Below are 27245 nucleotides of genomic sequence, written 5' to 3'. Positions count from 1 at the left end.
TCTCTGACTGGGACCACCTCTGCTCCCTCCCACTCCCCAGCTGTGGAATGCTGATTCCACTCCCTCCTCCTCCAGGCTTGGGTGAATTTGAGCCTAAGAAGCTCTTCCATCCATGGGACTCCCCTCCCGTGCTTCCCACCACCTGGTCCATAGGTGTTTCCATGCAGGAGGAGGAGCTGAGGAAGGGCTGCCCCCATGGCTGGCAGCCTACAAAAGGGGTGGCTGTGCCACCACTTGTGGCCATCGATGGCACGGTCGGGCTGCCTGGGGACAGCCCCTGCAGCGGGAGGACCTGTGCCCAGGGTGGGCTGCACAGCACCCCTCATCCTCCTCCTCGCTCGCCTCCAGAATGCTGGTGGGACAGGGGCAGGGTGTGCACGGTGGGGTCTGGGAGGCAAAGGGACAGGGAAGGAGTCCCAGGCAGCATGGGGATGGGGACGGGGGGACCACAGCAGCAGTGGGGAGAGCGGGAGGCCCCTGCCCCTCCCTGCAGCCCGCCTGGACCCCAGCCCACCAAGTCTGAGCACCCTGAGGCATGCTCGGATGAAGGCTCAGGGGTGGTGCCTGCCTTGCTGGGGCTGCATCAGGACGGCTGCCTGGGGCATGTAGCGCAGGGATGGGGCAGAGATCCCTGCGAATGCCACCGCTGAGTCGCGTCCATTGGGCCACCAGACGTGGGTGGGTGCGGGTACTGAGGGCAAATCCAGCAGAGGGCCCTCTCGGGGAGGAAGCAGCCCTCCTCTTCCTCCTCCTCCTCCTCCTCCCCTTCTTTTCCTCCTCCTCCTCCTCCTCCTCCTCCTCCCCAGGCTGGCCCTGGGCCGTGCAGCCCAGCGTCCCCAGCAGGCAGGTGGGACAGCACAGCCCCACGCTGCCCCTGGGGTGGGGTAGAGCCGGCGAAGGACTGGATTCATTTCCTTCCCTTCTCCCTCCCTTGCCGCACACATCACCTCGCTGGATTTTATGTGCGGAGTCCCGCTCAGGCTGCAGGGTGCCGCAGATGCGCCCGAGAGCCGCTGCGATGGCCGCACAGCGCCCGGCTTCCTGGGGACCGGTGACAACCTGTAGCATCCCTGGCGTGTGCGCTCCTGGGAGACATCGGTACGTCCGTGTACGTTAGCAGGAGAGGACCCACGGCATCTCCACGCTCCCCTTCCCTCCTTCCTTGGTCGCCCAGCAGCCCGGGAGGTTTCCAAGCTTTTGAGGGCCGGGGACTGCCCTGCCAGCGGCTGCTGACATGAGGCTGCTCCTGATCATTCTGCCATCGCTTTTCTACGCTGCTACAAGTAAGTGGCTGTCTTTGCAGGTCGCGCCATCCCAAGCGGGGAGGAAATCAGGCCGTTTGGTTGAGGGTGGGGGTGAAGAATTTTAAGAGTGGGGTTTCAATCCAGATGATGGCAGGGGGATGCTGGCTGCCTGAAAACAGCCGAAAGCGCTGTCCTGTGAGGAGAGTCAGTGTGTGAGAGCGTGCTGCTCTCTGCACTGCTTACCGTTTGCTTTTCCGGGCATCCATGTTACCTGTAAACCCGGAGATAGCTGCAAATTGTGATTCTGCCTTTAACTCAAGAAGGAGGGCGAGCGTGGGAGCGGAGGGGGAGCAGAGGCAGCCGATGTTACAGTCTGCAAGGGGAGGGAACGGTGGGCAAAAACCAGACCAAAAAGCGACACTTTTTGCTGGAAGTTAGGAAAGGGGATGGTGGAAAGGCAGGAGCTCTGCGTTATTTCCATTTTAGTCTGATTTGTCGTGGTTTACTTTTGTGAACGGCAATGCAAACTGTTCCTTCTCCTGTGGGAGAGCCGGGGGGGGGGGTGCTAAACCTTTCTCTCTGATCAAACGGTTAATTGCTTGTGTCTCCTTTAGAGTGGTTTGCTTTAGGTGCAGCTCAGCCCACCTGTGTGGGAAATGTCAGGGGAATCATGTGAGCTGTGCCGTGAGAAGGGGGTTGCAGTCCTGGGTGGGGGGTGATGGGGATGCCCCGTGGTGCGGAGAAACCGGGTGCTTAAGACAAATGGGATGGGAGATGCATCGCCCCGGCCACGTCCCGCGGCTCCGGGATTTCTCTGGTGGGATTTCCAGGGTTTCTTTGCAGACAGAGGCCATGCAGACCGAAGGCATGCTTCATTCAGCCTGTTAGTGTCTAGAGAATCTGGTCACGGCTGTTTTCTCGGCGATGCGTGGGCTTCGTTTACAATCCTGGGTGGCCCTTGTGAAAAGTCGAGGCAGATGCTGAGGTTAATCCCGGCGACATCTGGCCGCCGCCTCTGGCTGTGCTTCCTCCTGTGGCCCTGCAGGGCCGGGACAGGAGGGTCCCTGCTGTGGCACAGTGCCCATGCCCACCCCGTCTCCCCCCGTTTATCTAATAGGCTGCATCACCCCAAAATAACCTGTTTTCTCAGTGCTTTACCTTGCCTCAAACACACTTTTCCTCTGTTTTTTGGTGTTGTTTTTTTTTTAATTATTATTATTTTAGTTTTTATTTCACCTTCTCCTCTGCTGTCTGGGGTTGTTTCTCTGATTTCTGTCCCGCATGATCCCTAGTTTCTCTCGCCCTGAGGGGGGTTAATGCAGAAGGAGGTACTATGGGGGTGGCTGGAAAGCATCAGTTCGGCTGGGAATCTGGGGTTTGAGCATCGTTCCTAAAAAAAAAAAAAAAAAAAAGCAGCTATCTGTGTTTACATGTATAAATATATATATGTATAAACTCCTCTCTCTTAGTATTTACGTAGCTCCATATGTGGATACGCTCTCTGCAATAGGGAGCTGGAGGCCCTGGAGACGTTCCTGTTGCCTTCTGTGGGTCCTACATAAATTCAGACTAAGAAAACAGCCAGAAAACGGCATGGCGTGACAGTATGCAACAGGGAGCCTCCCTGGATAACTAGAAATGGAATCAAGACAGGAAAAAATCTCCCTGGAGGGGCTTGAGCTCAGGTCTCAGGGCTGGGGTTGGATCTGGTTCCACTCACGGGACTTGGAGAGGGTAAAGGACACGCTTCCCTCTGCGGGGCTGCAAGGTGGCAAGAGCCAGGGGTCTTGTACTATCCCCATCCCCCCCCAGTTTGTCTTTTCTTACTCGTTCATCACCCAAAACGCTGTATTAAGGAGACACATTTTTCCTTACAAGGCCAGCCCCTCTCCAGCCTTCGCCTCTGCTGCCCGCAAGGGCAGGACCCGATGGCACCTCCAAAATCTCATTTCCCCTGCCACCGCTCCGGCTTCTTTTAAGAGGTTTCCCATTTGGCAGATTTGCTGTGAGATGCTTTTAATTGCCCTTAATCTTTGTCCAGGTTTCAATTCAATAGCTAGGTGTTTATCTCACCGGGATCTTGCGGAGCTGTGCCGAAGCCTGCCAGCACGAGCAGGGACAGGCCAGCTGAGACGTAATTTTGCATGCGGCATGCTGCGAGGGTCTCAACTGGTCCCCGAGCACATGTTCATGGGGGTTCTGAGCAAATATCGCCTCTCTTGCACTGGCAGGAGCCCTCCCGGCATTGCACCCATGGGATGCAGCAGGGTCTGGTCCAGCACCCGGCACCGTTCCCTGCGAGCACCCATGGGGAGGTCTCGTACTGAGGAGCAGCTTCCAGCCTCTCGCAGGTACTTCACGCTGATGTACAGACCAGCCTTGAGCTGTTTTGACGTAAACGTCATTTTATTTAGTTTTTTGGTCCTGCTTTTATTATCGGGTGTGATCTGCCAGCATGAGGTGTTTTTAATAAGCGTGATAAAACTCTTTTATTGAAGTATTAGCACTCCACGGCTCTATTAGAAATAAACTTACACTTCAACTTGGCTCAAATTTTTATTGTATTCGCTGCCTCAGAGGAACAGGTGCTTAGGAAAATCGCAATGAGCAGTCGCACATGATGAGTTTGCATTTGTCCATCTTGCAACACGTAAATTTGTTAGACCATTTGCTTGTGCGTGCTCCCCTACAAGATATCAACGTACCAGAGCTTTCCACTGGTTTTTATTCCCTCCTTGGATGGGTGTCCTTGCTCAGCGGCTGATTCACACCTCCTGAACCTCTGGTGACCGGTCTCGACCTGCTGGCAGAGAGAAACTCCATGGGCACCAGCCCCGCTCCTTGTAAAGCGTTTTTTGTCACTGGTTTTAGTGTATAAAACCGAATCTTGCCAAATCAATTCCCCTCCCAGCTCAGTTGTAACTAACAGGGAGAAGTAAAAGATGGATTGTCGCTTTTCCCCACACCCCCCGGTTTTCGGCAGCATCCCAGTCTGACCAGCTGGGAAGAGATGGGGTGAGTCACACCGTTGCCGGAGGAGACACCTCCAAGTGAGGTGTTATTCCAGACACCAGCTTTGTTCTAGGTGTATCGTTTCATGCTGACAGTGATGTTTCTGATGCTTCCCAGCCGGATGGAGGTTGGCACCTAGAAAGCCCTATTAATTTTGGAGCAACGCAGGCAGTGGAAGGCCATGCACAGGTCAAGAATGGCTGGTAGAGCCTCGTACCACATGTCTGCAGGAGCCTGCGCCAGGGAGCAACCTTGGCTGGCTCCATCCCAGGGCACTGCCAACCCTTTTCTCACTCTCCCCGTTGTATTTCCATAACGTCCCCCATCCCTGCACCTCCTTCCAAAACTGATGTAACGTGGAGAGCACCGACCCTCACCACACCCCTCTGAGCTTTGGGTGGACCAAAAGTTGCTCTTTACGAGTAAGACACTGAGGTGCTAAACCCATCATCATGCAGGACATCTCTCTCTGTCTCTCTGTGTCTATCCTTGGAGAGGTTTGGCTTCATAAAGCCAAACCATGTCCAGAAGTAGTTAAAGTCACTGAGGCTCTGCACTAATGAGAGGTCTAGGACAAGGCTGTCCTGTAAGGAGCCCCCCTTGGTAAATTCCCTGGGAAATGACACTGGAACGGGCGCAGGAACTGCCTGTGCTGCCTGCACCGCTCACCGGGGAGAAACAGCCATGTGCTGGCTCATGTCTTCCTTCTTTTAGATATATGTGACATTGTCACGGCATTTGGAGGCTGGGAAGAGAAGACCTCCAGCTCCAGCACGGGCGGCAGCCGTCGCCCGCATCTCCGGTGACTTGTCTGTCACAACCTCGACTCGTGTCTGTCGTGTGATCAGAAGAAAATAGGTGTTCTTGCTCCCAGCTAAAGGAACAAAAGATCACGCATAAATGAATTTTCAGTGACAAATTTTTACAACATTTAATAGCAGATATGCTTTTTAACGTCCCAGCCAGACAGTAATTTGTTTGACAGTTGTTACGCGTTTCGGTGTTCTGCAGTAGCACGTGTGATACCCCTGTGGGTTTAGACACATCTAAAACAGAAGTACAGCCACGAGCATTTATAAAAATCTAAAATTACCTCTTGCTTTGCAAAAAAGACTAGCCAAAGGCAGGCACTTCCGAAACAGAGGTCTCTGGAAGCCCAATGTACTATATGGGCTGTACGAAGGCTACAATGCAGATTTTTTACTTAGGGGTAAAAGGGACGTGGCTCTTTCTGCCAGTGTGGAGCCCCCGGCACAGGAGCTCCCTGCAGGGTCGGGACAGCCCAAGGGGTCCCCAGCTGGGGAGGGAGAGCTGCCCCCCACCAGCTCCCATGGCGGCACAGCCTGCTCCGAGGCAAGGTGATGGCTCAGCCTTCACGACCTTATAGAAATGGGGTTTCCCTCCACGCCCCAGGCTGCCCCGTGGCTGGGACATGGGGTCCCGGCTGATTCAGGGTGGGAGACGAAGAGGAACAATGGCGTGGGTCTGTTAAAAATGTCACTTGGACCAGCTTTATGGCTTCAAGTGGATGGAGATCCCTTCCAGAGGTCCTTGGGATGGCTCCAGTTTTCAGGAAAGATTTATGGGGCCACAATAAACTCTGCTCCATGTTGATTAAATCCATCATTTTTTGCATGTCCTTACTTTCCCCTGAACAAACACCCAGATGCGTCAGTAAATCCCGGGAAAGGTTTGCAGGACCCCTGGCCGGGCAGAGAAGTCCGGGCAGGGATTCAGGCAGTGCATGCTGTTTACATCTAGCTCAGCCAGCTATTGCAGAAACTGGGGATATTTCTAGCCTAATGGAAAACTTCCTCAGGTCCTGGCATGACCTGTCTGCGGGAAAACGTCACTGGCGTGGAGGGGGCACCCACGGTTCAGCTGCTGGGGTGGCTGGAGGGGACCGTGTCCATGTGATGCTGCCTTCAGGGGCATCGGGAGTCCCCACCAGTCACCCCTGCGTCCTCTCCATCACGCCACAGTGCTTGCTGATGGGATGGTTAAGGGGGGGGGGGGGTGTGAGTGTGAGTGAGGCAAAGTGCTTTTAATTGTAGCATGCACCATTAGCCATTAATAGCCTGGCAGACGGAGAAAATCCTGAGCGACAAGCTGGGTCCCCCCCCAGGCCGTGTTCCCCCGGTGCCTGACGGCTGCCACTTCCCAGGGCCTTGATCAAAGCGGGCTGTGGAAACGTTTAGCTGGATCTGAAGCGTGCCTCTGCCATGGATAATTGCAGGATATTAACGAACAGGGCCCTGGCTATCTTTGACGGCTCTGATGGAAAGGACTCTAAAGTATCTAAAGGGTGGGTTTAAGGAGGACGGAGCCAGGCTCTTTTCAATGGTTCCCAGTGACAGGACAAGGGGCAATGGGCACAAGCTAGAACATAGGAAGTTCCGTTCAAATACACGGAAAAACTTCTTTACGGTGAGGATGACAGAGCACTGGAACAGGCTGCCCAGGGAGGTTGTGGAGTCCCCTTCTCTGGAGATTTTCAAGACCCGCCTGGACGCAGCCCTGAGGGATGTGCTTTAGGCAATCCTGCTCTAGCAGGGGAGTTGGACTAGATGATCTCTAGAGGTCCCTTCCAACTCTGAAGATTCCGTGATTCTGTGATTCCGTCACTCAGCAAAAGGGGAGCCGGAGCTGCCCAGACAGCCCCGCACCCGGGGATGGAGCTGCACCTCGGGGACAGGGGTGGCCTGGGGAGGAGGGATGGCGGGGCCAATTTGTTGGGGCTCTCCGTTTCCACGCACTCCTCAGCAGAACTGTCTCTGCCTGGGTGCCCGGGCTCCAGGGCGGCATTTTGCCAGCTAAAAGTGCTCTGAAAGCAAGGGTTTGGGTCCCTCCTTTCCCCTGGGGCACGCTCGTGCCTCCTTGGTGGTCTCCAACACCTCATCAGCTCACACTTGCTCTGGCCAAGCATGGTCTCGTGGGGCATTGGTACGGCAATGCTGGTCCTCAGCATCAGCGCAGGCACCCTTCAGCACCCCCCCAGCCCTTCTCTGCCCCAAAAGGCACCAGATCTGGGCACAAAGAATGCGGCCCAAGGAGCCCAGCGCCCCAAAGGTGATGGCACAGCACATGTGAGGGGTCCAGGGGTGGGAGGTGCTGCCCCAGCGCTGAGCCTCTCCTCTTACTTGGGCAGAACCTCCTCTGATCCACTCCCGGCGGGACGGGCACGAGTGTCCCTTGGGGCAGTTTCCCTGCGGCAACCTCTCCGTCTGCCTGCCCCAGGCCCTGCACTGCAACGGGGAGGATGACTGCGACAACGGGGCTGACGAGGAGAACTGCGGTAAGCAGCAAGCCCCTCGCCAAGAGGGATGCCCTCAGAGTGAGTAGCCACCGGACCTGGGAAGGCCAGGAGCCGGGACCACGAGTGCAGTAAAGCAGAGCTTGCTCTTCCCCTGGGGGGTGTAAAGAATCCTGGATCTACCCCATTATCCAGCCGCTTCCCCGGCTCTTGCGTTTCCACACCATCCTGGCGCAGTAGCCATATGTGCCCCAGGGAGGAGCTCATCCATCAGGGATTCTCCCGGGATGGGGTGCAGAAACCCCTCATTGCTACAAGGCGGGGCAGTTATTTCTGGGCAGCGGTGGAAAGGCAGAGGAGCAGAGGGGCTCAGCACTGCCGGTCAGGGCACACGGGTTCAGCAGATTTAAAGACACGAAATTAGTTCCTTTTTTTTTTTTTTTTTTTTTTTTTTGCACAATCCCCAGTGCCGTTGTGGGGCTCTTTGCTCAGGGATGCTGAGTTGTAGGAGCGTAAACGAGTTAGAGACTGGACAAATTCATACCCTTTTGGGTGCTGGTTAACTGAGTGGCTTGGATGCAGCGTCGGGTTCGGGATATCCTTAAAGTGGGCTGGGTGGGGTGCTAGAAATAGAGGAAAGAAAGTTTTATTGTGGCTGTGCTTGGAGACATGCCATGGGGCTGGATGAATCCCTGTTCTGCCGCATTGCAGCTGCGGGGGGGCTGGAGCCAGATCTCCAGGCTGGGATGCAGCACCCTCTCCCAAAGCTGCTGGGGCTTTTGCCCGTGTCCATGTGCCTCTAATGGTGGTCCCCTCTGTCCTGCAGTGGATGACAGCGGCTGGCTGCAGATCTTGGGCGACATGCTGGCTGCGAGGAGCGGCAGGATGGCAGTGGAAGATGAGGGTGACGCCTGCTGTAAGCCGTTCCTCCCCGGGGCCGAGCATCCTTCCTCACCCCGCGGGTGTCCCCTGCCCTGCGCGGGCCCCCTGTGCTCTTCCCTGAGCGCGTCCCCTCGGCTTTCCCGCAGGGCTGGAGCTCTTCCCAGAGCGGTGCCGGTGCTGGGGAAGAGCTGTAGACTGCACCGAGCAGGACCTCGCCACTGTCCCCTGGGTCTCCTCCAACGTGACCAGGATGTGAGTAGCAGGGGGTACATGCACCCTCTCCCCCGGGAGAGACACTGCCACCCGGCGGGAAAACAAGCTTAGAGGGAAGGATATGAAATCCCTGGCTTTTACTCGTTGTCCCTGGAGCCAAAGAAGCAAAGAGCCCTTTCCATGCCAACAGACCACTCTCTGCTGAGTTTCAGCATCTTGCTGCAACCCTCCCACGACAGCACTGGGCTGGGAGCTGGGAACGGACGGATCCCGGCCGGGTGAGGACTGGGGAGCCTGCCTTTGCTGCCAAGCCTCCCATCGAGATGCACAGGGTTAGAAACTGTCGGCAAGGTCCTGGCCTGAGGTGCCTTTGCACACACGAAGCAAGGGCTAGGAAGGGAGGAGAGTGTGGAAAGACTCATCTGCAGCAAATAACGCTTGCAGATTGGGAGGGCAATTAGTGAAGTAGCATTAATGAAGAGCAGCTGCCTTGCATTTTGTTTGCATTGCACAAAAAGAGGAGGTCTAGTCTTAGCTGTTCTCCTTTTGTAAAGGACTCTCCTATGTCCTAGTCTGCTGGCCCTGGGTTTGATCTTTTTTTTTTTCCCCTTCTGTTTTCCTGCTAGGGACCTGAAGAAAAATAAAATCTGTTCTCTGCTGGATAATCAGTTTGCCAGGTACAGGAGTCTGGAGAAGCTGTGAGTATCTTCTTTATGCCACTCTTTAGCTTGTTTGTGATAGAAGGGGAGAGCGGTGGACGCTCAGGTCAGTAGCAGCGGGGCCGTGTGTGGAGGAACAAGTGTGTGAAGCAGCTCAGAGCAGCTGCTTGTGGCCGTCGGGCATCTGTACTTCAGCTTCCTTCCCTTGGCATGGAGTAAATGAGGCAGAGGAGGAAAACAGCCTCTCCAGGGCTGCTTGAGACAAGGAGCCCATGGCAGAGCAGGGGCTGCAGCCCCGACCTCCGTCCCTGAGCACTACAAGCCGCGTGTCTGGTGTCCTGCAGTTGTGGGCACATCCCAGTCTTCCCTGGGGACCACAGACTCCTAGAATCCCTTAGAAAACATACTTCGGTCTCTTTTCTGTTCGTTTTGGTTTGGTTTTTTTTTTTTTTAAATAGGTTTTTGCAAAAAAACAAGATCCGCTTGATCTCACCCAAAGCCTTTGCTGGACTTTCTCAGCTTAAAATGTTGTGAGTAAAGGTGGTGTCTGTGTTGCGGGGCCCTGGGGAGGGGAGCCCTGGGATGGACACACTCCTCGGCTCCTCTTGGCATGAAGCACAGGTGGCTCCGGGCCAGGTTCTGAGCCCTTTATCTTGCTCCTGCAAGAACAGCATGTATCAAGCATGCTTTAAGCTGGAGTTGCATGTATTTTGGGTGAACACGGAGCAGAACAGAAGCGTTTCCCCTCCTACAAACACTGCTGTTCCCATCCCGTCCATGCTTAAGCTGAGATCCTGCGTTTGAGCTGCTAAGGGAGGTGGTGCCCCGGGCACCCAAAGCCAGGGGCCATGGGCAGCTTGGGAAGAAGCTTTAGCGAAAACGGGTTTCATCGGCAGCAGTGCCTGAGGATCGCTCTGGTTCCAGGTTCCTCAGCCACAACAGGATCATGCAGCTGAAGCCCCGGGTTTTTGAGGACCTGCATCGCCTGGAGTGGCTGTGAGTTCCTCTGCCGGTCCCAACAGCATCAGACGTGACTGATCCCGACTCTTCCTTGCATTTACCATCATTTCATTTCTTTGGGGGTGGGGGGAAGTGGGCACGATGGTTTCAGGGTGTCTGTAGTAACATGCCCATGCTGGGGGGCCATGGTGGTGATGGGTGGGATGCCCGGCTGGGTCTCCACTTCCCCACCATCCCTGGGGACCGGGACACGCTTGGCTTCTCCTGCAGTTCTTTTATGAAACTCCTACTTGAGTTTCCCTCCCCTGTTACTGGGGTCAGGTTTAGCACAGACTGGATGTGGTCTTGTCCGAAATCTCGTTATGGCTGGCTGATCCCCATGGATACTCACGCTGCCACGGTCCCCTTGCCGGTCCACAGCGGCAGAGCACAGTGATGGGGCTTTGCGCAGAGCCAGCCTCAGCTCCCGGGCTGCAGGTTTGTGTATAAAAGGCTTTAAGTACGCTGTTAAACACGGAGATCTGCAGTTCCATCACCTTGAAAAATCCACGCCTAAATTGAAAGTACAGCTAATATCCTTCCCCTCTGTTTATTCTCAAAGGCTCCCTTTGATCTGGGCTCGTGCGGTGTGTGGTTTTTACACATGGAGCTTATAAAGGTTTCGCTCCAGAAAAGAAACCGTAAAGGCCACTTTACAAGACGGTTCGCTCCCGCTCTGCGTTTGCAGGAACAGCTCGGGCAGGTCCGCCACCCCCCAGGCTTCCCTCCTCTTACTGGCCATGGGACCAGCTCGGTTATTCCTTAAAACAAAGAGGGACAACAGAAGGATGAGCAGCTCACGGAGGGTGGTCTGTGGTGCAAACAAGCCAGAGGATTTTTGAGAAGCCCAGCATGGCCCTGAATTCCCCAAATGGTTTCTAATTTATCTCTGTTTCGTAGCAGAAGAGAGGGGAAAAAAAAAGAAAAATCTAACAGACCCTGACTGTGAAGGAATCCAGACTGTGCAGCTGGATCTGACGTTTCAGCTAGGGCTGCCGGGGCAGGATTCCGGGGGGGTGAAGGGGCTTCAGAGGGGGGCAGCCCCCCACCTGGAGATGGGTGTCTATGGAAGCTTGTGGGGGAGAAGGGACAAAGCCCCCTCCTGCCGGGGCAGCACGAGTGCTAAATGCGGGGGCTTCCCACTGCCTCCTCACCCTCTCCGCGTCCCCTCCTCTCACTTCTCCGCTTCTCCTTCCAGGATGCTGGACAACAACAGGATTGCCACGATCGTCCCCGCGACATTTGCAGGGCTGAAGTCTCTGTATTTCCTGTAAGTAGAGGCTGGGGGGATCCCGCTCCGTGGGTGTCTGCCTGGTACCTCCTGCAGCCCTTTTCCAGGCAGCTTCCAGCCTTTTTCAGGGCAAGTCAAGGACGCTGTGGCTTCCTCGCCTCCCCCGGGGTGCGAGGGGTGACAAGGTGTCTGTCTCACTCCCGTTTGCAGGGGGAACCAGCGGGCTTTGCTGGCCCTGCTGCTCCTCTGTGCCATCTCCTGCCCCCAGCACACCCAAAACCCAGGGTTATTGTTTTTGCTGGGGACAGGGATAAGCAAGTCGCTGGGGAGTTTGGCCTGAGCAGAGCCTCAGCACCTCCTGATGAGCAGGATGGGTAGCGGCGCCTGCGGGTTGGGTTGCCGACTGCTTTCCTTCAGTCGGCGACTGCAAGCGGGATCTGATGCTTTCCCGAACTACTGCCCTTCTGCTGGCTGTCTTCACACCAGGTCATCTCAAGCCAAGGGGTCTTTAAGGCCCAGCCGTTTCCAAGACGGAGGTACAGGGTAACAAATTCGCTTTAACCACCATAAAAACAATTTTGCAATTGCTCTAAGATGACTTTAACACCTTTTCTGCAGTCCGGAATACAGATTGGAAACCTTGGCAGCAGCCTGGAGTCATCGTTAGGGGAGAAGTTTTGGCCGTTATAGTGGAAAAAACACATGTGTGTGTGTGACTGCACAGACACACATATATATTCACGTACGTCTGACCGCGTTTTAAGCTGTATTCTCTGGGCAGACACCTGCAAGGAGAGTGCTTCAGCCATGGTTGCTGGTCCAGGCTCACACCATCTCTGCTGGAGATGTAACTGCTGGAGTTGGCTGGAAAAGCCTGAAAGCTGGGTTTGGGGGTGTGCAGGACTCAGTAACCGCCGTGCCTGGGGATGGGGGAGCCATTGGCAGGTGGGGGGAAACAGCCTGGGGGGCTGGCAGAGGACTTGGGGAAGAGGGGCTGTGACCCTGGGACTTCACTCCTCTGCAAAACCTGGCTAGCACTCGGTGTCCAGAGACATGTCCCCGCTCTGTCCCCAAAGGAGGAGCCGCGTGGGCTGTGGGGGACAGCCCTAGCCCTGGGGGGACGGAGCTCCCCTCGGCCGCGCGTTCCCACGTTGCAGGCAGCAGCGCCGCTCTGCTCAGTGACGTGCTCTGTTTATCCCTCCGCATTTTTGTTAGCAAATCAAATAAACTAAAACTGCGGTCACAAAACGTGCAGTGAGGAACACTCTGCAAACAGGCATGTGCAAAAGTGCTGGGAAAAACACCAGCGGGAGCTCAGGCTATAAATTTGCCTTTACTGGCTGTCACTCCAGGGTCACTTGCTGCCGCTTTCGTGCACTGTTCTCCCAGTGACGTGCCCGTCACAGCTCACTGGAGAGCATCTCCCACAGCGGCTAAATGTGCCCCGTACCATTACCTTTACATCTTTCCCAAAGGAGGTGGATGAAGCTTGGTACTGCCATTAACGGCCGCGTGTGCTGGGTCTTTGCCTGAGGTGGTGGCAGCTGAACTCGCTCCATGGTTTTGTGTGGCCGTGGCACGCAGGAGCTGGTGCAGCCACCGCCTGGCTGCTCCCCTGGGGTACACACACAAGCAACCCATACAGTGCAGATATCCCCCCCAGTTAAATCCACGGACCAGCAGAAAGCCCTTGTGAAGCCCCCATGGTCCAGGAGCAGCAGCAGGACCCTGTCCATGCACAGGGTTGTGTTCTGCAGGGACGTACAATGCCGTAACCCCATTTTTCCTTGTTGCCTCCCAACCAGGTACATGTTGAACAACTCTTTGACTCAAATACCCAACACCTCCCTCTGCGCAGAGATGCCGAAGCTCAGCTGGCTGTGAGTACCCAGCTCCCCAACCAGGCTCCTGGAGCAGAGAAAGGGGAGAAAAGGGCTGGGAGCATCCCACAGGGGATGGGGGCAGAGGAGTGGAGGGGCACGCAAGAGGTGAGGGATCATGCTGGGCAGTCCCCGGGGATGGAGGGGGAGAGGCCAGGGAGGTGGCAGCCACGATTGCCTTTCTGCAGGGAGCTGGAAGGGAACAGGATCCGGGCGGTGCGCAGGGCTGTCTTCCAGGAGTGCCACGACTTCACGGTGCTGTGAGTACCTCGGGGTCCCCGCTTGCTGGTGCAGACCCCGTCCCGTTGTGGGTGCATGGAGGGAGGAGAAGGGATAGCCGGCACTCAGCTGGGACCCCCATTTCCCATTACTCTGGGCCGGATAAGGGGCTGCTGTCTCGCATTTAGTGGTTTCAGCCCACACAGAATCAACAGGGCAGTCAGCTTCATGAAGTCTGTAGGGACTTGACCAAGGGCCCCAGAGCCTCTTCCAAGGTCTCTGTGCTGGAGGATGGCTGACCCTGGGTTGGGGACCTGGTGGGCTCATCCCGGGCCCCCGTCACCAGCCCGTGGGGGCTGCCAAAATCAAAGGGGGACCTTCTTCGGGTGGGAGATAGTGGCAGGACACGGCATTCCTATGGTGTGCGAATACCAGGGCTCGCAGCCAGCCCAGACTCTTCCTCTGGCATCCAAACCCCCTAAAAATATCCCTAAGGAAGACCATAAAGCTTGTGAGACGGCTCTATGCGTGTCAAACAGTGTCTGGCTCTGTTTCCTCCCCTCCTGCCTGGAGCCTGCTCCTGCCCCATGCCATCTTGGCCACAGGGCTGAGCTCTTGCCCAGGTGCCCTCCCGGTGCTGACAAAAGCGTAGGATTCACATTGATGACCTCTCCCAGGGTCTGGTTGTCCTGCATATGGTGGCCATATATCTGCCAAAGAGATATATACAGCCCCTGGAGCCTCTGGAGTTAAGGACAGGAGAGTTGTGCACCGTGCAGGTGTTACCCATGAGCAGAAGGCTACCAGCGGCCACAGGGTGGTGGCGGGAGAGCAGAAGTGGGATGGGGAGCCAAGCCATCCTCCCAGGGGATCAGCAATCACCCGGAGCACTGGGAATGCATCGCAGGACCCTGCGCCAATGCTGCTGGATCAGTGCAAGCAAGTAAATCCAGGGCTTATCTGGACAGCAGCTGATAGAGGGCTGGGCTGGGATTGTCTCTGGCGGGAGCTGCTCTCCCCTCTCCTTCCCCGGCCATCGCTTTCCTGCGAGGTGCAGCAGATTATTCCCCTGCCCCGGGGGCAAACGCAGGAGCAGCAGCACCCCAGTGAGGAGCAGGGTACGTGGCCTGAGCGCTGCCGTCTCAAAGCCGCTCTGTCCTCCCGCGCAGACATCTGCGAAACGCTCTTCAACTCCCCGCAGCTCCCGCTGGAGGACCCAGCAGGTGATACAGACGCTGAGCGGTGTGTTTGAAAGTTGGGCCACTCTGGCAGGGCGATGTTCCACCCTGTGCCCACCTCACGGTCCCTGGCCAGGTGATGAAGAGGAGCCGCCCCAGGCTGGCCCCTGGGGAGGTGGAAATGGCCGTGGGGTGAAGATCCCCTTCGCAGTTTATCTGGCAGTCCCTAGAGGACAGATCTTGGTCCTCCTCCGACCACTGCCCCCACACAGTGTCTCTGAGGATGAGTGCGTTGGAAAGCTCTGCTGTCACTTTCCAGCTGAAGATTGCTGCACAAAGATCCCGTTCCCTTCTCTGCCTTTCTTGGAGAAGCCCCAAAAGGCATTTAATCGCCAAAATATGCACCCTTATATGTTTTTTTTCACCAGTGAGAGCTACTCACACCCCCCAGTGCCGGGTGGGTGAGCGCCTGCCCCACCATCCATCCTTCCTCCCGCAGCCGAGTCCGTTGGCTTTGATCAGCAGCGTGTTTCCCAGGGCTGTTATGGCAGTGCCATGGAAACGTCCGTACAGGCAAGACGGATGGCGTAAACACGCCCTGACGGTGACACCGGCAGAGGAGACAGCTTCACGAGCAGAGGCAGCAGATGAGACAGGGGCTCATGTTCAGGCTCTGTGGGATGAACCATTCTGGCTGGACTCCCCCAACTCCCCCCATCCTGCCCGGCCGCACCATGGACCAAGTTAGATAGGGCTGCCCTCGTTGGTGTCTGAGCTCAGTGGAGTCCAGCTGCTCCTTGGGACCATCCCTGGGTCGTGGCACCCATGGGGTCTCTCAGCGCCTTCATGCATGTGCTGTCCCACAGGATTCTGCTCCGAACCCATTTGTGTTTCTTGATGCGCCATGCTGGGAGTTTACCTCTGAGCGCTCGAACAAGCTCTGCTCGTCTTCCACACTTCTGATGGGCTCTTCTCTGAGCTGTGGGCTTGTGTGAGATGGAGCCTTGCACCTGAGAGCTGGGTTCTCTCTGGCTTAGACCTTCCCCACAGCAGCGGAGCGTTTGGCGGCTGGAGGTGACAGTCGTGGCTCAGTGCATTTGGGAGGGACATGGCAGGTCTAGGTGCACCCTGTGGGTGAGCCCCGTGCAGTACTGGCACCCCTGGCTGCTCACGGGCAGCCTGGAGGTCAAACGACGCTCCCAAAGGGCTTGTGGGGCTGTGCCATACCCCCACGCTCTCTCCCCTTCCTTCTCCTCCAGGATCCTGCGCAGAAACAAGCTCAGGTGGATCCAGGATGGGACATTTTCCGGGCTGAGCAGGCTGGTGGAGCTGTAAGTTTCCAGCCATTGCCTGCCCTGACTCCCGCAGGCAGGGTCTGTGCCGGGGGCAGCAGTGGGGGTCTTGCTGGGGACCCCTCTCTGCCCCCTGCCCAGGGCAGCTCGCTGCTCAGCACCCTTGGGTGCAAGACCTGGTGCCCTCAACCACTTCTCAGACGCTGCTCTCCTCCGCACAGCGACCTGTCGTCCAACAGACTAGATCACCTCCCCTCCTCTCTGTTTAACGGCCTGGCTGAGCTCCAGCAGCTGTGAGTACCGGGGCTGCACCGCCCCGGGGGGGTGTCCCTGCCCCCCTGCAAGCGATGGCGTGCCCTGCGGGACCCCTGCACCTCTGCATCGTGCTGGGTACGCGTCCTTGCTGCAGTGCCGTGGTGGCCTCAGCAGGATGGGCTCCCTCCCGGCGGGTCTGCCATCTTAGACGGCGCCATTGTAGACCCTCTGCTTTGGGGCTGCAGATCCTGGGGAACGGGGAGTGCAGGGAAAAGCCATATAAATACACCCCTTTGCCCTCACTTCCAGCTACTCTGATAGCTTCCAGATGGAGAAAAAATACCAAAGACTTGTCTCTTTTTCAGGAATATTTCCTACAACCCCTTGAGAGAGATCTTCCCCAGCCAGTTTGAGAGCCTGCCCCAGCTACGGTCCCTGTGAGTCCCGCAACATCCCCCATCCTACAGCGCTGCCTCCGCCTTTGGCAGCCCCAAACCCAGACCAGGGCTGCTCACAGCATTCCCTGTGCTGGTTTCCTTTTGCAGGAGCTTGGAAGGGCTGGAGATTCCCAACATCCATAACCTGACCTTCCAGAAGCTGACCACCCTCTCCCACATGTGAGTGGGGGGAGCGGGCGGCTGCTGCTGCCCTGGAACCCATGCTTGGGGGTGGAGAGGGAAAACGGTTCACTCCTTACACAAGTGAGCAGGTTATTTCAGCCCACTGGAAGCCCCCGAGCATGACGATACTGCTTAAATCCCCCCAGGGCAAGTGGGTGTCTCCTAGCTGGGGCTTACTTAGAGCAAGGGGAGCATTTCGCCCATGGGAAGGGAGAAGTTTGCAGAGCCTTGGGTTCCCCATCTGGGTGCACACGCGATACGAAGAGCGATCTGCATTTCTGAAGGTGCACGTTGCATAGGTGATGCGGGCAAGGTAGGCTCGGTCAGCCAAGGCGTGCATCGGTAGTAAGCTGCATGCTGAAAGCTGTGGTTGAGTAACCCCATTAGAGGCCCTTTTGCTTGGGTCTGAAATAATAGAATCACAGAATGGTTCGGGTTGGAAGGGACCCTAAAGATCATCTAGTTCCAACCCCCCTGGTTGGCCATCCAGGCCAGAACCCCAGAGATGTGCAGGTAGAAAGGCTGGACAGGCATCGCACGCAGGGTGGCAACAGGACTGCGCAGCCAGCTGTGAGTGCTTCGGCTTCTCTTTGGAAGGAGAAAAAAAAAATCATTAATTTTCTCCAGATGCACATTTTAAAGTACCTGTAATGAAAGACAACTACATCTTCCTTTCCGTAATTGGTCTGTTTGCACTATAAATATGGTACATGTTCTACCTGACTTGCTAATAAGCAATCATTTTCTCTCCTTTTATCTATAATTAAGCAGAAATGAGCCTCGCATTTCAGTTTTGTAGTCATTTTCTAAAGTAGAGTTTTGCTAAGTTTATAGGGGTTGGCTTTTATAAGTCTTGAAAAGATTAATCTGAAATAACATGCAGGGGAAAAAAAATGTGAATCCCTGTTAATGGAACATGAAGGATTTGAATAAGGGATTGATTTTTTAAATGTTAGTTTGTGAGAATCATGGGCTGGAGGAAAACACTCTTGTACTTACCAGTTGAGAGTGCTGAATAGTTGCAGATTTAAGAGCGTGGCTGTGGTACGTGATCCAAAAAGCACTGGGGTGCCTCCAGACGGTTTTGCAAAAGCTTCGGGGTGTTGTTTATTCAGTGTCCAAATCCATCTGCAGAACTGTGCAAATGGGGACCCCCTTGATCCAGCTCCATCAGGCTCCGTGTCCCCTGCAGATCCCTGCCCCGGGGCGCTGTGGTGGGGAGGGCTGTGTGCTGGCATCCCCCCCTCTCCCCGCTCCCACCCTGCGTTGCTGCCGGCTCCTTCCTCCCCCTAACCTCCCCGTCTCCCTTCCCCTGCTCTCTGTAAGCGCCCAGGCTCCTGGTTTAGTGGGATGGGGACTGAGGGGGGTGGCCCTTGTCCACCCAGACAGGGAAAAACGTGGCTGAGGGGCTGGAGGTGAGAGCAGGCAGAGCGCAGGGTGTGGGGCAGGGGGCTGTGCACGTTGGACCATGTTTGCTCCCGGTCCCAGTCGCAGTCAGGAAACCTCCTCCACCACCCCGACAGCTACTTCAAGAAGTTCCAGTACTGCAGCTACGCGCCCCACGTGCGCAGCTGCAAACCCAACACCGACGGCATCTCCTCCTTCGAGAACCTCCTCGCCAACATCATCCTGCGCGTCTTCGTCTGGGTCGTCGCCTGCCTCACCTGCTTCGGCAACCTCTTCGTCATCTGCATGCGGTCCTTCATCGTCACGGAGAACAGCCAGCACACCATGGCCATCAAGTCCCTGTGCTGTGAGCTGGGCGGCGGAGGGGCAGGGACCAGCAGGGGGAGCGCAGAGGGAACCGGTGCGGATGAGCCACCCACCAGCATCTCCCCAGGGAGGACCTGTCTAGCTGATGCCAGCCCTCCCCAGCACAGCCAGGGCCCACTTGCTGCCACCTTGCCCTTTGTGCTGATGGCAGATGGGTTTCTGGGCATCCCTCTGTGCCTGGGGCATCTCGGCCCCTGCCCTCAGGTCTGTGCTCACAGGCACCAGTAGGGCAGCTCTATTATGCACATATATATATATGCATAAAGCCAAAGGCTGTCCAGTTTTATGATGGGTTTATGGCCATGGCATTGATGCAAAGGGCTACGTTTGCCCACTGATGCTTTTTTCCTCACGGCACCTTGTTTCCCCCCACCACCCCCAGGTGCAGATGGCTTGATGGGCATCTACCTCTTCGTCATCGGAGCCTTCGACCTCAAGTACTCGGGCGAATACAACAAGCATGCCCAGGGCTGGATGGGCAGCCTCCAGTGCCAGCTGGTGGGCAGCCTGGCCATGCTCTCCTCCGAGGTGTCAGTCCTGCTGCTGACCTACATGACCCTGGAGAAATACTTCTCTATTGTTTTCCCGTTCAGCCACCACAGAGCTGGCAAGAAGCAGACCATCTCAGTGCTAGTGGCCATCTGGCTTCTGGGCTTCTCCCTCAGCATCATCCCTCTGTGGTGTAAGGAGACCTTTGGGAACTACTACGGGAGGAACGGGGTGTGCTTCCCACTGCAGCCTGACCTGGATGAGCAGCCCAGTGCTCGGGGCTACTCTGCCACCATCTACCTAGGTAAGGCCACCTTGGGACCCGGGGATGGCGATTAAATGGGGCAGGACAGGCTTCCCTGGTGGGAGTGGGGCTGCTCAGCCCAGCTGTCCCCTCCAGGGCGTCATGAGAGCTCGCACTGCCTCCGTTAGTGGGATGTCTGACTTTACGAGGCGCTGCCATCCCACTGGGACAGTGGGCAAAAAAAGGGTGCCAGCTCTGCCCTCCGTTCCGGGCTGGGGAGGGTCCCTGCTCCAGCCTGGTGCTGTGACCACCCTCACCCCGGAGCTGGTCATGGGCATCGCTGGGCTAAGGCTGGATTCAGAACTAGCCGAGGCTGCCGAGGTGTCTCTGCCCCCTCTAGTGATAAAAGCAGGAGCAGTCCTGCTGCTGCCAGCTGTGCCGCCGATCCCAGCTCGCGAGGGTTGCGCTTTGGCTACGCTCAGAGCGAGATTTCTTCCTCTCCAGGCTTGAATCTCGCAGCCTTCATCACCATCGTCTTCGCCTACTCTGGCATGTTCTACTCCATCCGCATGACTGCGTCCAAAACAGCGGAGAGAGGTGTCTGCTCCCGGGATGTCGCCATTGCAAAGCGGTTCTTCTTTATCGTCTTCACGGATGCTCTCTGCTGGATACCCATCTTCCTCCTCAGGCTGCTCTCCCTGCTGCAGGTGGAAATACCAGGTGAACCCCTCATTCCCCGCAAGGCCCTGGAGCAGAGCCCACTGCTGCCTGCCATGATCCCTCCCAAGGCTGAGGGATTTGCATCTTTTTAGTCTGGAAAAAAGACGACTGAGGGGGGATCTTATCAACGCCTATAAATACTTAAAGGGTGGGTGTCAGGAGGATGGGGCCAGGCTCTTTTCAGTGGTGCCCAGCGACAGGACAAGAGGTAACGGGCACAAACTTGAGCATAGCAAGTTCCATCTCCACACGAGGAGGAACTTCTTTCCTTTGAGGGTGGCAGAGCCCTGGCACAGGCTGCCCAGAGAGGTGGTGGAGTCTCCGTCCCTGGAGACATTCCAAACCCACCTGGAGGCGTTCCTGTGCCACCTGCTCTGGGTGACCCTGCTCTGGCCGGGGGTTGGACTAGATGATCTCCAGAGGTCCCTTCCATTCCCTATCAGTCTGTGATTCCCTGGGTCAGCGACCCTTTGATGTGGGCACTGTTGAGCTTGGAGCTCTCTTCACCTACCTGTGGGCTGCAAGGGGAGATGGACAGCATTATTGGTTTCCCTGGGCATGTCTCCAGGGAGCAGCAGTCATAACCCTCCCACGTGGGGGGATACCCTTCCAGCCATAAGCCCACGAATGGCATGGCCCCCCTCTGCTGTGTGGGCTGGAGCGGGTGGGTTACCCCTGGGGAAGAGGGCAGCCCCCCTTCAGCTGCCTAATGTCATGTCCTTGTCGGCACAGGCACCATCACCTCTTGGGTGGTCATCTTCATCCTGCCCATCAACAGCGCCCTGAACCCCATCCTCTACACCATCACCACCGCCTCATTCCAGGAGAAGGTGAAGGGCTGTTTGCAGACCAAGCAGCTGGAGCTCCACGAGTCCCGCAAGAGCTTTACCCTGGCAACGCTTCAGGCCAGCAGCATTTGACCCTCCCTGGTGGCACAAAGATGCCCGTGGCTCCCCAGCCCGCCAGGCACTACCTCCAGCTCCCCCACCCCACAAGAAAGCGTATGATCCGCCCTGGGATGCTCCTGTGTTGGAGAATTGCTCAGCGTGAAGGTTTCCTCATCAGCCAGCAGATATTGTTAGTACTTTATTAATTACATGGATGGGAAGAGCCGCCCCGATCCTAGTCAAACAATCTGTTGCGGTTGCATATGATACAAAACAAAAAGTCCCTTAAATACAAAATACACGTCTTTTAAGTGAGCATCACCTGGCACTGAGCTCTACTGCCAGAGTTATATATTAATATTCCAACTGTACAAGTATTTATAGATAGAAAAAAAGAAACGCTTTAAAAAAATATTAGGAGAAAAAAAAAATCACTCCCTCAAATGTTAGTTATATTTTTATATATATATAAAATATATATAAAAACACAGAATACAGGCTGAGTTGCTTTTTTTTTTTTTTTTTTCCCCACCAAAGGAGATACAGATAGGATGTGTTACGGCAAAACTGACACTGGGAATCATTCCCCCGCGTGGGTCATATTGCCTTCCAGTTGGAACGATGTCTGGTAACTTGGGTCCCTGCCTGAAGGGAGAAACCAGGTCGGGTCCTGGGTGCTGTTAGCTCCGGCAGACGGTTTCTCTGCGGAGGGAAGGGAGGGATGGGATGGGGAACGGACGTCTCTGCAGGGAGTAGCGTAAGGAGGCAGGTTTGCACCCAGGAGGGACACGGGCTCTGCCACTTGTAGCTACCCAAAGAGGGGCGAATCCAGGACAAATCCACCTCCCCAACTTACTGTAGAGATCAGGACGGGACCGAGCTTGGCACGTGCTTGCCCCAGCTTGGGCGACCATGCTTTGCTTGCCTAAAGGAAGCAGATGGTGTGCGGTGAGCTGGGATGAGCACAGCCCTGCCTTGGCCGAAGCTGCCATGGTGCAGCCAGTGCTGGCAAGGCTGCTCCGCACTCCTCCCTTCTCCGGGGCAGCGCAACGTGAATCCCAACAAGCAGCAAGGAATTAGGGACACAGCCCACGGCAGCTCCTCCCTCCCTCCCTCGCGAGGTGCCGCCTCGTAACCGTCCCGGTGGGACATTGCCCCTTCCCAGACTGTAGCCAACTACCAGGGCAGCTGCTCTGGGGCTCTAGACATGTCCTGCCTCCTCCAAACGATGGGTAGGCTGGTTTCGAGGGACGGGCTTGGCTGGGAACATCGTCCATCCAGCCTCCACCGAAACCTAATGCACAATAGAGGGCTTTTAGCTGATAAAAGCAAGACACAGGACTGGAGGGCTTTTTCTTCTCCTGTGAAATTCAGCACCAAAGGTAATGGCAACAGGTTCCTTCTACCACTCGACAAGGGCTGGCACTTGAGGATGTCTAGAGGTAGCCCCCCCCCCCCCACCGCCGCTTCCCAGAACAGCAGCCTCTCCCACTCCCACACCGGTTCTCACAGTGCCTCCCTGGCCGTCCCTGCCCCGTGACACTGCACGCACCATTTCCCCCCTCGCTGCCCACCCTTCGCTTCCCAACAGCACCTGCCACCTACGGACGCGGCACCGTCCTCCCGGCTCGCTTCTCCCATGCCTCCACACCCTCCTGCTCCGCTCCACACACCTTCGTCCCCATGGGACATGCTCCCGGCTCGCACGGAGGGGAGACCCAGCTCAAGCTGGGCCAGCTGCCTCCCAGCCCTGCCTGCAGGCTGCCTTCCCGGGGGATGGCAGGGGGGTTGTCACCCCCACAGCCCCTCTCCTTCCCGCTGCTCACCAACCCCTCCTGCGGGGACCACGGGCTGCACGGCTTCGCCTCCGTGGACAACCTGCTGCACGGAGCACTTGAGCAAGGGGTGGCCGAAGCAGCAGCAGGCGGTGGGATGAGGAATGACCAGCCCAGGGTAAAAGGACACTTATAAATATGTGCTTGCGAGCGTGCCAGCCTCTGCCTCCCCCTCCGCGGCCAGCTGCCTGCATGGCACTCCCCTCCAAGAGCCCCAGCCCTGATCCACTGGCAAGTCCATGTCTGACAGGACAAAGCATCTTCCTGGAGCCTCAGATCTTCGTCTCGGGGCCGTTGGGACTCAGGGCTGGGAAAGAGTCTCGGATCCTCGCCAGCTCCATGGCGCAGAGGTGGCCAAAGACCTTGTTGTACCACTCAGGAGACCGGCCCCTGGAGAAGGGAAGAGGCAGGAGGAGGGTGAGCGGGCAGAAGAGACCAGCACCAAGGAGCAGAATGCTGCTTCTTGCTCTGGGACAGGCACTCAGCGTAGCTCCAACTCTGATGGACTACAAGATGCTGAAGGAGCATTAACAGGACAGAAAAGGCAACATGTGGAAAAACGGAGGAATATCTGTGACCCAACGGGGCTTGTGCCAGAATGACAACCAGCCTGCCCCTTGCATCAGCCCATCCTTACACCACTACACCCCAGCACAGCTCGCCACAGCAGAGTGTGAATGCCATCCTTCAGATCCAGAGGGGAACCCATGTTTCCTGCAGAAGCTCTAAGGGACTTACTGCCACACTCAGAGCCACTGGAAGAATTGCCAGCACTGGTGGCTGGTGGCTCCTTTCCTAGTGACCCTCTGGCTGCTAAAAACTGGCCCCAGACCAGCACCCCCTTCCCTCCAGGGAAGCAGACACCACACTGTGTGAGCTGTAACCCTGCCCCTGCTGCCAGGCCAGGCAAGCGGAGGGACATGAGCAGCTCTTGTGTCCCACCACCACCACTGCTGCTGCTCCACCAACCCCCCCAGCAGCTGGTGCAGCGGCACCAAAGGTCCCCGTTACCTGAGGTCAGCTCTGCAGATGTGGGTCACTTTGGAGCGGCCCATGGCGCTGGGCTCGATGAGGTACTGGGAGGTCAGCACGATGGCTTTGACGCCTCCCTCCACCGGCAGCTTGTCGTGCTCCACCGAGATGGAGATGAGCAGGCAGGCTCCCCGCGGCAGGTCCGTGTGCCAGCGCCTGCGGGACAGAGTGGCCCCACTCAGCGCCTGTCCCTGAGTCCCCACCCGGTCCGTATGGGGAGCAGGGAGGTTGGGGAGCCCGTACATCCCAGGGAGGAGCAGCCAGGGCTGGGGCCAGATGGGATCCACCAAACCCTCCCACTCGCATCCTTCCCTGCCCTCACCGGAGCACCACGCAGTCCCTGCGTGGGTGGGGTGCCATGCTGTCCGTGACGTAGTGGTAGACCTCCATGTTCTTGTCCAGGGCCTCCACCACTTTGCTCTGCAGCAGGTCCTCATCCCAGAGATGACGCTCCCGAAGCACCCGATGCAGCACCGTGGCGGGAGGGGCCTCGATGTCCGTGGAGACCTTCCACAAGCGCAGAGGGTGCCCATCCCCAACCTGACGGGCCAAGGGAAGGGTCAGGCAGGCTGTCCCATGGGACTCCCATAGTGCTAACCCCCCAAGGGCCTTTACCCACGGCTCCCACTGCCATGGAGCAGCACTGTCACATCTACTTGTTAGGAAAGGGATGGGATTCTGGGCTCCCCGGTTCAAGAAGGACAGGGAACTGCTGGAGAGGGGACAGCAAAGGGCTACCAAGATGATGAGGGGACTGGAACACCTCTCTTATGAAGAAAGGCTGAGGGACTTGGGGCTCTTTGGTCTGGAAAAAAGACGGCTGAGGGGGGATCTTATCAACGCTTATGACACGCTTCAAGGGTGGGTGTCAGGAGGATGGGGCCAGGCTCTTTTCAGTGGTGCCCAGCGACAGGACAAAGGGTAACGGGCACAAACTTGACCATAGGAAGTTCCATCTCCACACGAGGAGGAACTTCTTTCCTTTGAGGGTGGCAGAGCCCTGGCACAGGCTGCCCAGAGAGGTGGTGGAGTCTCTGTCTCTGGAGACATTCCAAACCCGCCTGGAGGCGTTCCTGTGCCACCTGCTCTGGGTGACCCTGCTCTGGCAGGGGGTTGGACTAGATGATCTCCAGAGGCCCCCTTCAACCCCTACTATCCTGTGATTCTGTGGGATGGGATGGGAGCTGCTCCAGCTGCTGGAGAGGGGCTGAATGCAGGCAACCAGCTGCTTTGCTAACAACAACACGGTGGGCTCTCTGCCAGGACTGCTGGGCACAGGGCACCCTCCATTCCAGAGCTGTCCATCTCTCAGCCTCCCCTCTGGCCAGGGAAGGGGTTGCTGATCCCTTCTCACCGAAGGAAATAAATGCCATGGGGTTGTTAGCCGGTTGGCAGGTGCCCGCAGGACTCGTGTCACCCTGTACACGTTTCCCCATGTGACCCCAAACCCCTCTCCACACGGTGGCATTTACCTTTTTGCAGGAGAGCTCTGTGTTCAGGGGCCCTGGGGTGCTCAGCCACCCCTTGAATTTCTCCGACGACTCTTTGAGCAGGTTCTGGACGCTCTGCTCGAAGTAGGAGTGTAAATCCTTGCTTTCCCCTTGACACATGAAGTCAGCCAGGGGATGGGGGTAAGCATCTGCTGCCATATACGAGCTGCTCAGCTGGAGCAAGATGTCATGGGATACCTACAAGCCAAGAGCATATAGATCTTCAGAAAGCCAGAGGCATCCTACGTGGACTTTGTGAGTGCTCCTGGGCAGCCAGAAAACCACAATTCCTTATCCCACCTAGGAGCGGGGAAGGATGGACACAGCCTCCCTGGACATACGTCCTGCAGCTTGCAACCTGCACCACAACAAGATGCAGCCGAGGTTTGCTCCTAGGGCTGACCAACCGGTGGCAGCTGCCCCACTGAAGGACGGGTGCCCTCATCTTGCCCCATACTGACTCCACAAGACCAGCACCCTGCTGGTGAGGTCTCATCTCCCACTGGCAGCGCCCAGGGAGGGCAACGCCAAGCTGAACACGCCGCAGTCACCCACCTGGAAGAGCTTCTTGCAGTCGGTGATCATGTGGGAGAGCCCCTGCGTTGCAGCCATGTTCTCATTGAGGTCCTTCTGGTCGGGCTTCCCCATGGTGCCCCTCTTATGTATCACCCTGTGGGGGAGCAGACATTGCTGGGACCGGGTGGGCATCCTGCCCGCCTCTAGCCCCCCCGTTGCTCTGCTTTGCGTTGCAGAAGAGGGGACCTCCATATTGCAAAGCAGAGCAGAGCGATGGGGGGCTGTGTGAGAGCACGCACGTTCCCACTATGTCTTGCCCCAGTTCAGTGTCCTCCTCCCAGGACGGACAGGGAAGGGGTGATGGGGAGACGGGGGCTGCAGGGAGGCTGGGGAGGCCAGAGCTAGTCCAACCCTTACCTTGGTGAGGTGCTTTCCTTCTTGGACACATTGAGGTGGAAGATGGAGGGGGCCAGGCACACAGCCAGGTTCCCGGCGGTCATCTGGTTCTCCTCTGCGGAGGCGATGTCGCTCAAGAAGTAGAGCAGGGTCTGCAGCACTTCCCGGTTCTCATCCGGCATGAGGATAACGGCCGCCTGCACCGCCTGCAGCCGCTGCTCCTTCGACACGACTGCGGCAGAGCTGATGGTGAGCATCCATCCCCACGGGCCACCACCTGCTTCCACTGCCTCTGTCCGAATGAACAGAGAGATGCCTCCTCCCTTGGAGACCCCAACCTTCATCCCCAGCCCAGGGGTGACCAGTCCCAGCCCAGCACTTACACTGGTATATCTGCAGGAAGGTGTCCGTCAGCTTGCTGGTGAAGATGGGCTCCGGCAGGTCACGGAAATACTGCTTCAGCAGGTCAGCCACGTCGTACGCCGACTGCCCGTCGTAGTTGACGTTGTCAGGGCTGGTTTCGTTCATGTGCCGGAGCGCCTGAATCCGGGACTTCACCCCTGACTTTCGGAAAATGCCAACCTGCCAGGGAAGAGCGGGTTGGTGCTCCAGCACAGAGCGGACACTGACCCAGCAGGTGCCTGGGTGGACTCCCATGGGACAGGCGAGGAAGCCCCTTCCCCAAAAATCTCCCTCCCCTGCAACCCAGAGGCCAAGCCGGAGTGAGGGATGGCCGAGGAGACACCGGTGAGCGTGGAGTTCCCACAGACAATCTCACACTCTCGCTTCACCACAGCCAAGTGCCGCAAGAGGTGAACTAAAAGCACCCCTGCAAGCTAGCTTTGTTCTTCCCCCAAATCACAGCGGTGCTGCTCAGCAGCAGGCTCAGAGCCGCCCCGCAGCCACGGGCGATGGTCGCAGCATCA

The 27245-nt window shown here is 57.0% G+C and overlaps 2 protein-coding genes across 7 annotated transcripts in view; one reads left to right on the top strand and one right to left on the bottom strand.

Moving 5' to 3' along the window:
• The first annotated feature begins 1234 nt into the window (after window positions 1-1234).
• On the top strand, window positions 1235-21591 carry LOC128914536 (relaxin receptor 1-like). Its single transcript, XM_054213621.1, has 19 exons — window positions 1235-1283; window positions 2323-2341; window positions 7427-7551; window positions 8336-8425; window positions 8538-8643; window positions 9231-9302; window positions 9722-9793; window positions 10188-10259; window positions 11461-11532; window positions 13299-13373; window positions 13562-13633; window positions 16030-16101; window positions 16284-16355; window positions 16683-16754; window positions 16863-16934; window positions 18461-18690; window positions 19093-19503; window positions 19948-20163; window positions 20896-21591. Exons 1-19 carry the CDS (start codon window positions 1235-1237, stop codon window positions 21081-21083), a joined length of 2157 nt encoding a protein of 718 aa, XP_054069596.1. The 3' UTR covers window positions 21084-21591.
• STARD8 (StAR related lipid transfer domain containing 8) overlaps window positions 21288-27245 on the bottom strand; it is an 86799-nt gene continuing 80841 nt past the window's right edge. For all 6 annotated transcript variants that reach the window (XM_054213615.1, XM_054213616.1, XM_054213618.1 and 3 more), the window contains 7 exons: window positions 26703-26901; window positions 26341-26551; window positions 25963-26077; window positions 25390-25605; window positions 24240-24457; window positions 23897-24073; window positions 21288-23275 (listed from right to left, as the gene is read on the bottom strand). In XM_054213615.1, coding sequence (XP_054069590.1) covers window positions 23158-23275; window positions 23897-24073; window positions 24240-24457; window positions 25390-25605; window positions 25963-26077; window positions 26341-26551; window positions 26703-26901 — 1254 coding nt within the window. In that variant the 3' untranslated portion in view covers window positions 21288-23157. The remainder of the gene's footprint in view (window positions 23276-23896; window positions 24074-24239; window positions 24458-25389; window positions 25606-25962; window positions 26078-26340; window positions 26552-26702; window positions 26902-27245) is intronic.

Source organism: Rissa tridactyla, chromosome 9 (genome assembly GCF_028500815.1).
Source record: "Rissa tridactyla isolate bRisTri1 chromosome 9, bRisTri1.patW.cur.20221130, whole genome shotgun sequence".
NCBI lineage: Eukaryota > Metazoa > Chordata > Aves > Charadriiformes > Laridae > Rissa > Rissa tridactyla.
Note: the sequence above shows the minus strand (reverse complement) of the source record. Positions and strands in the feature narration are given on the sequence as shown.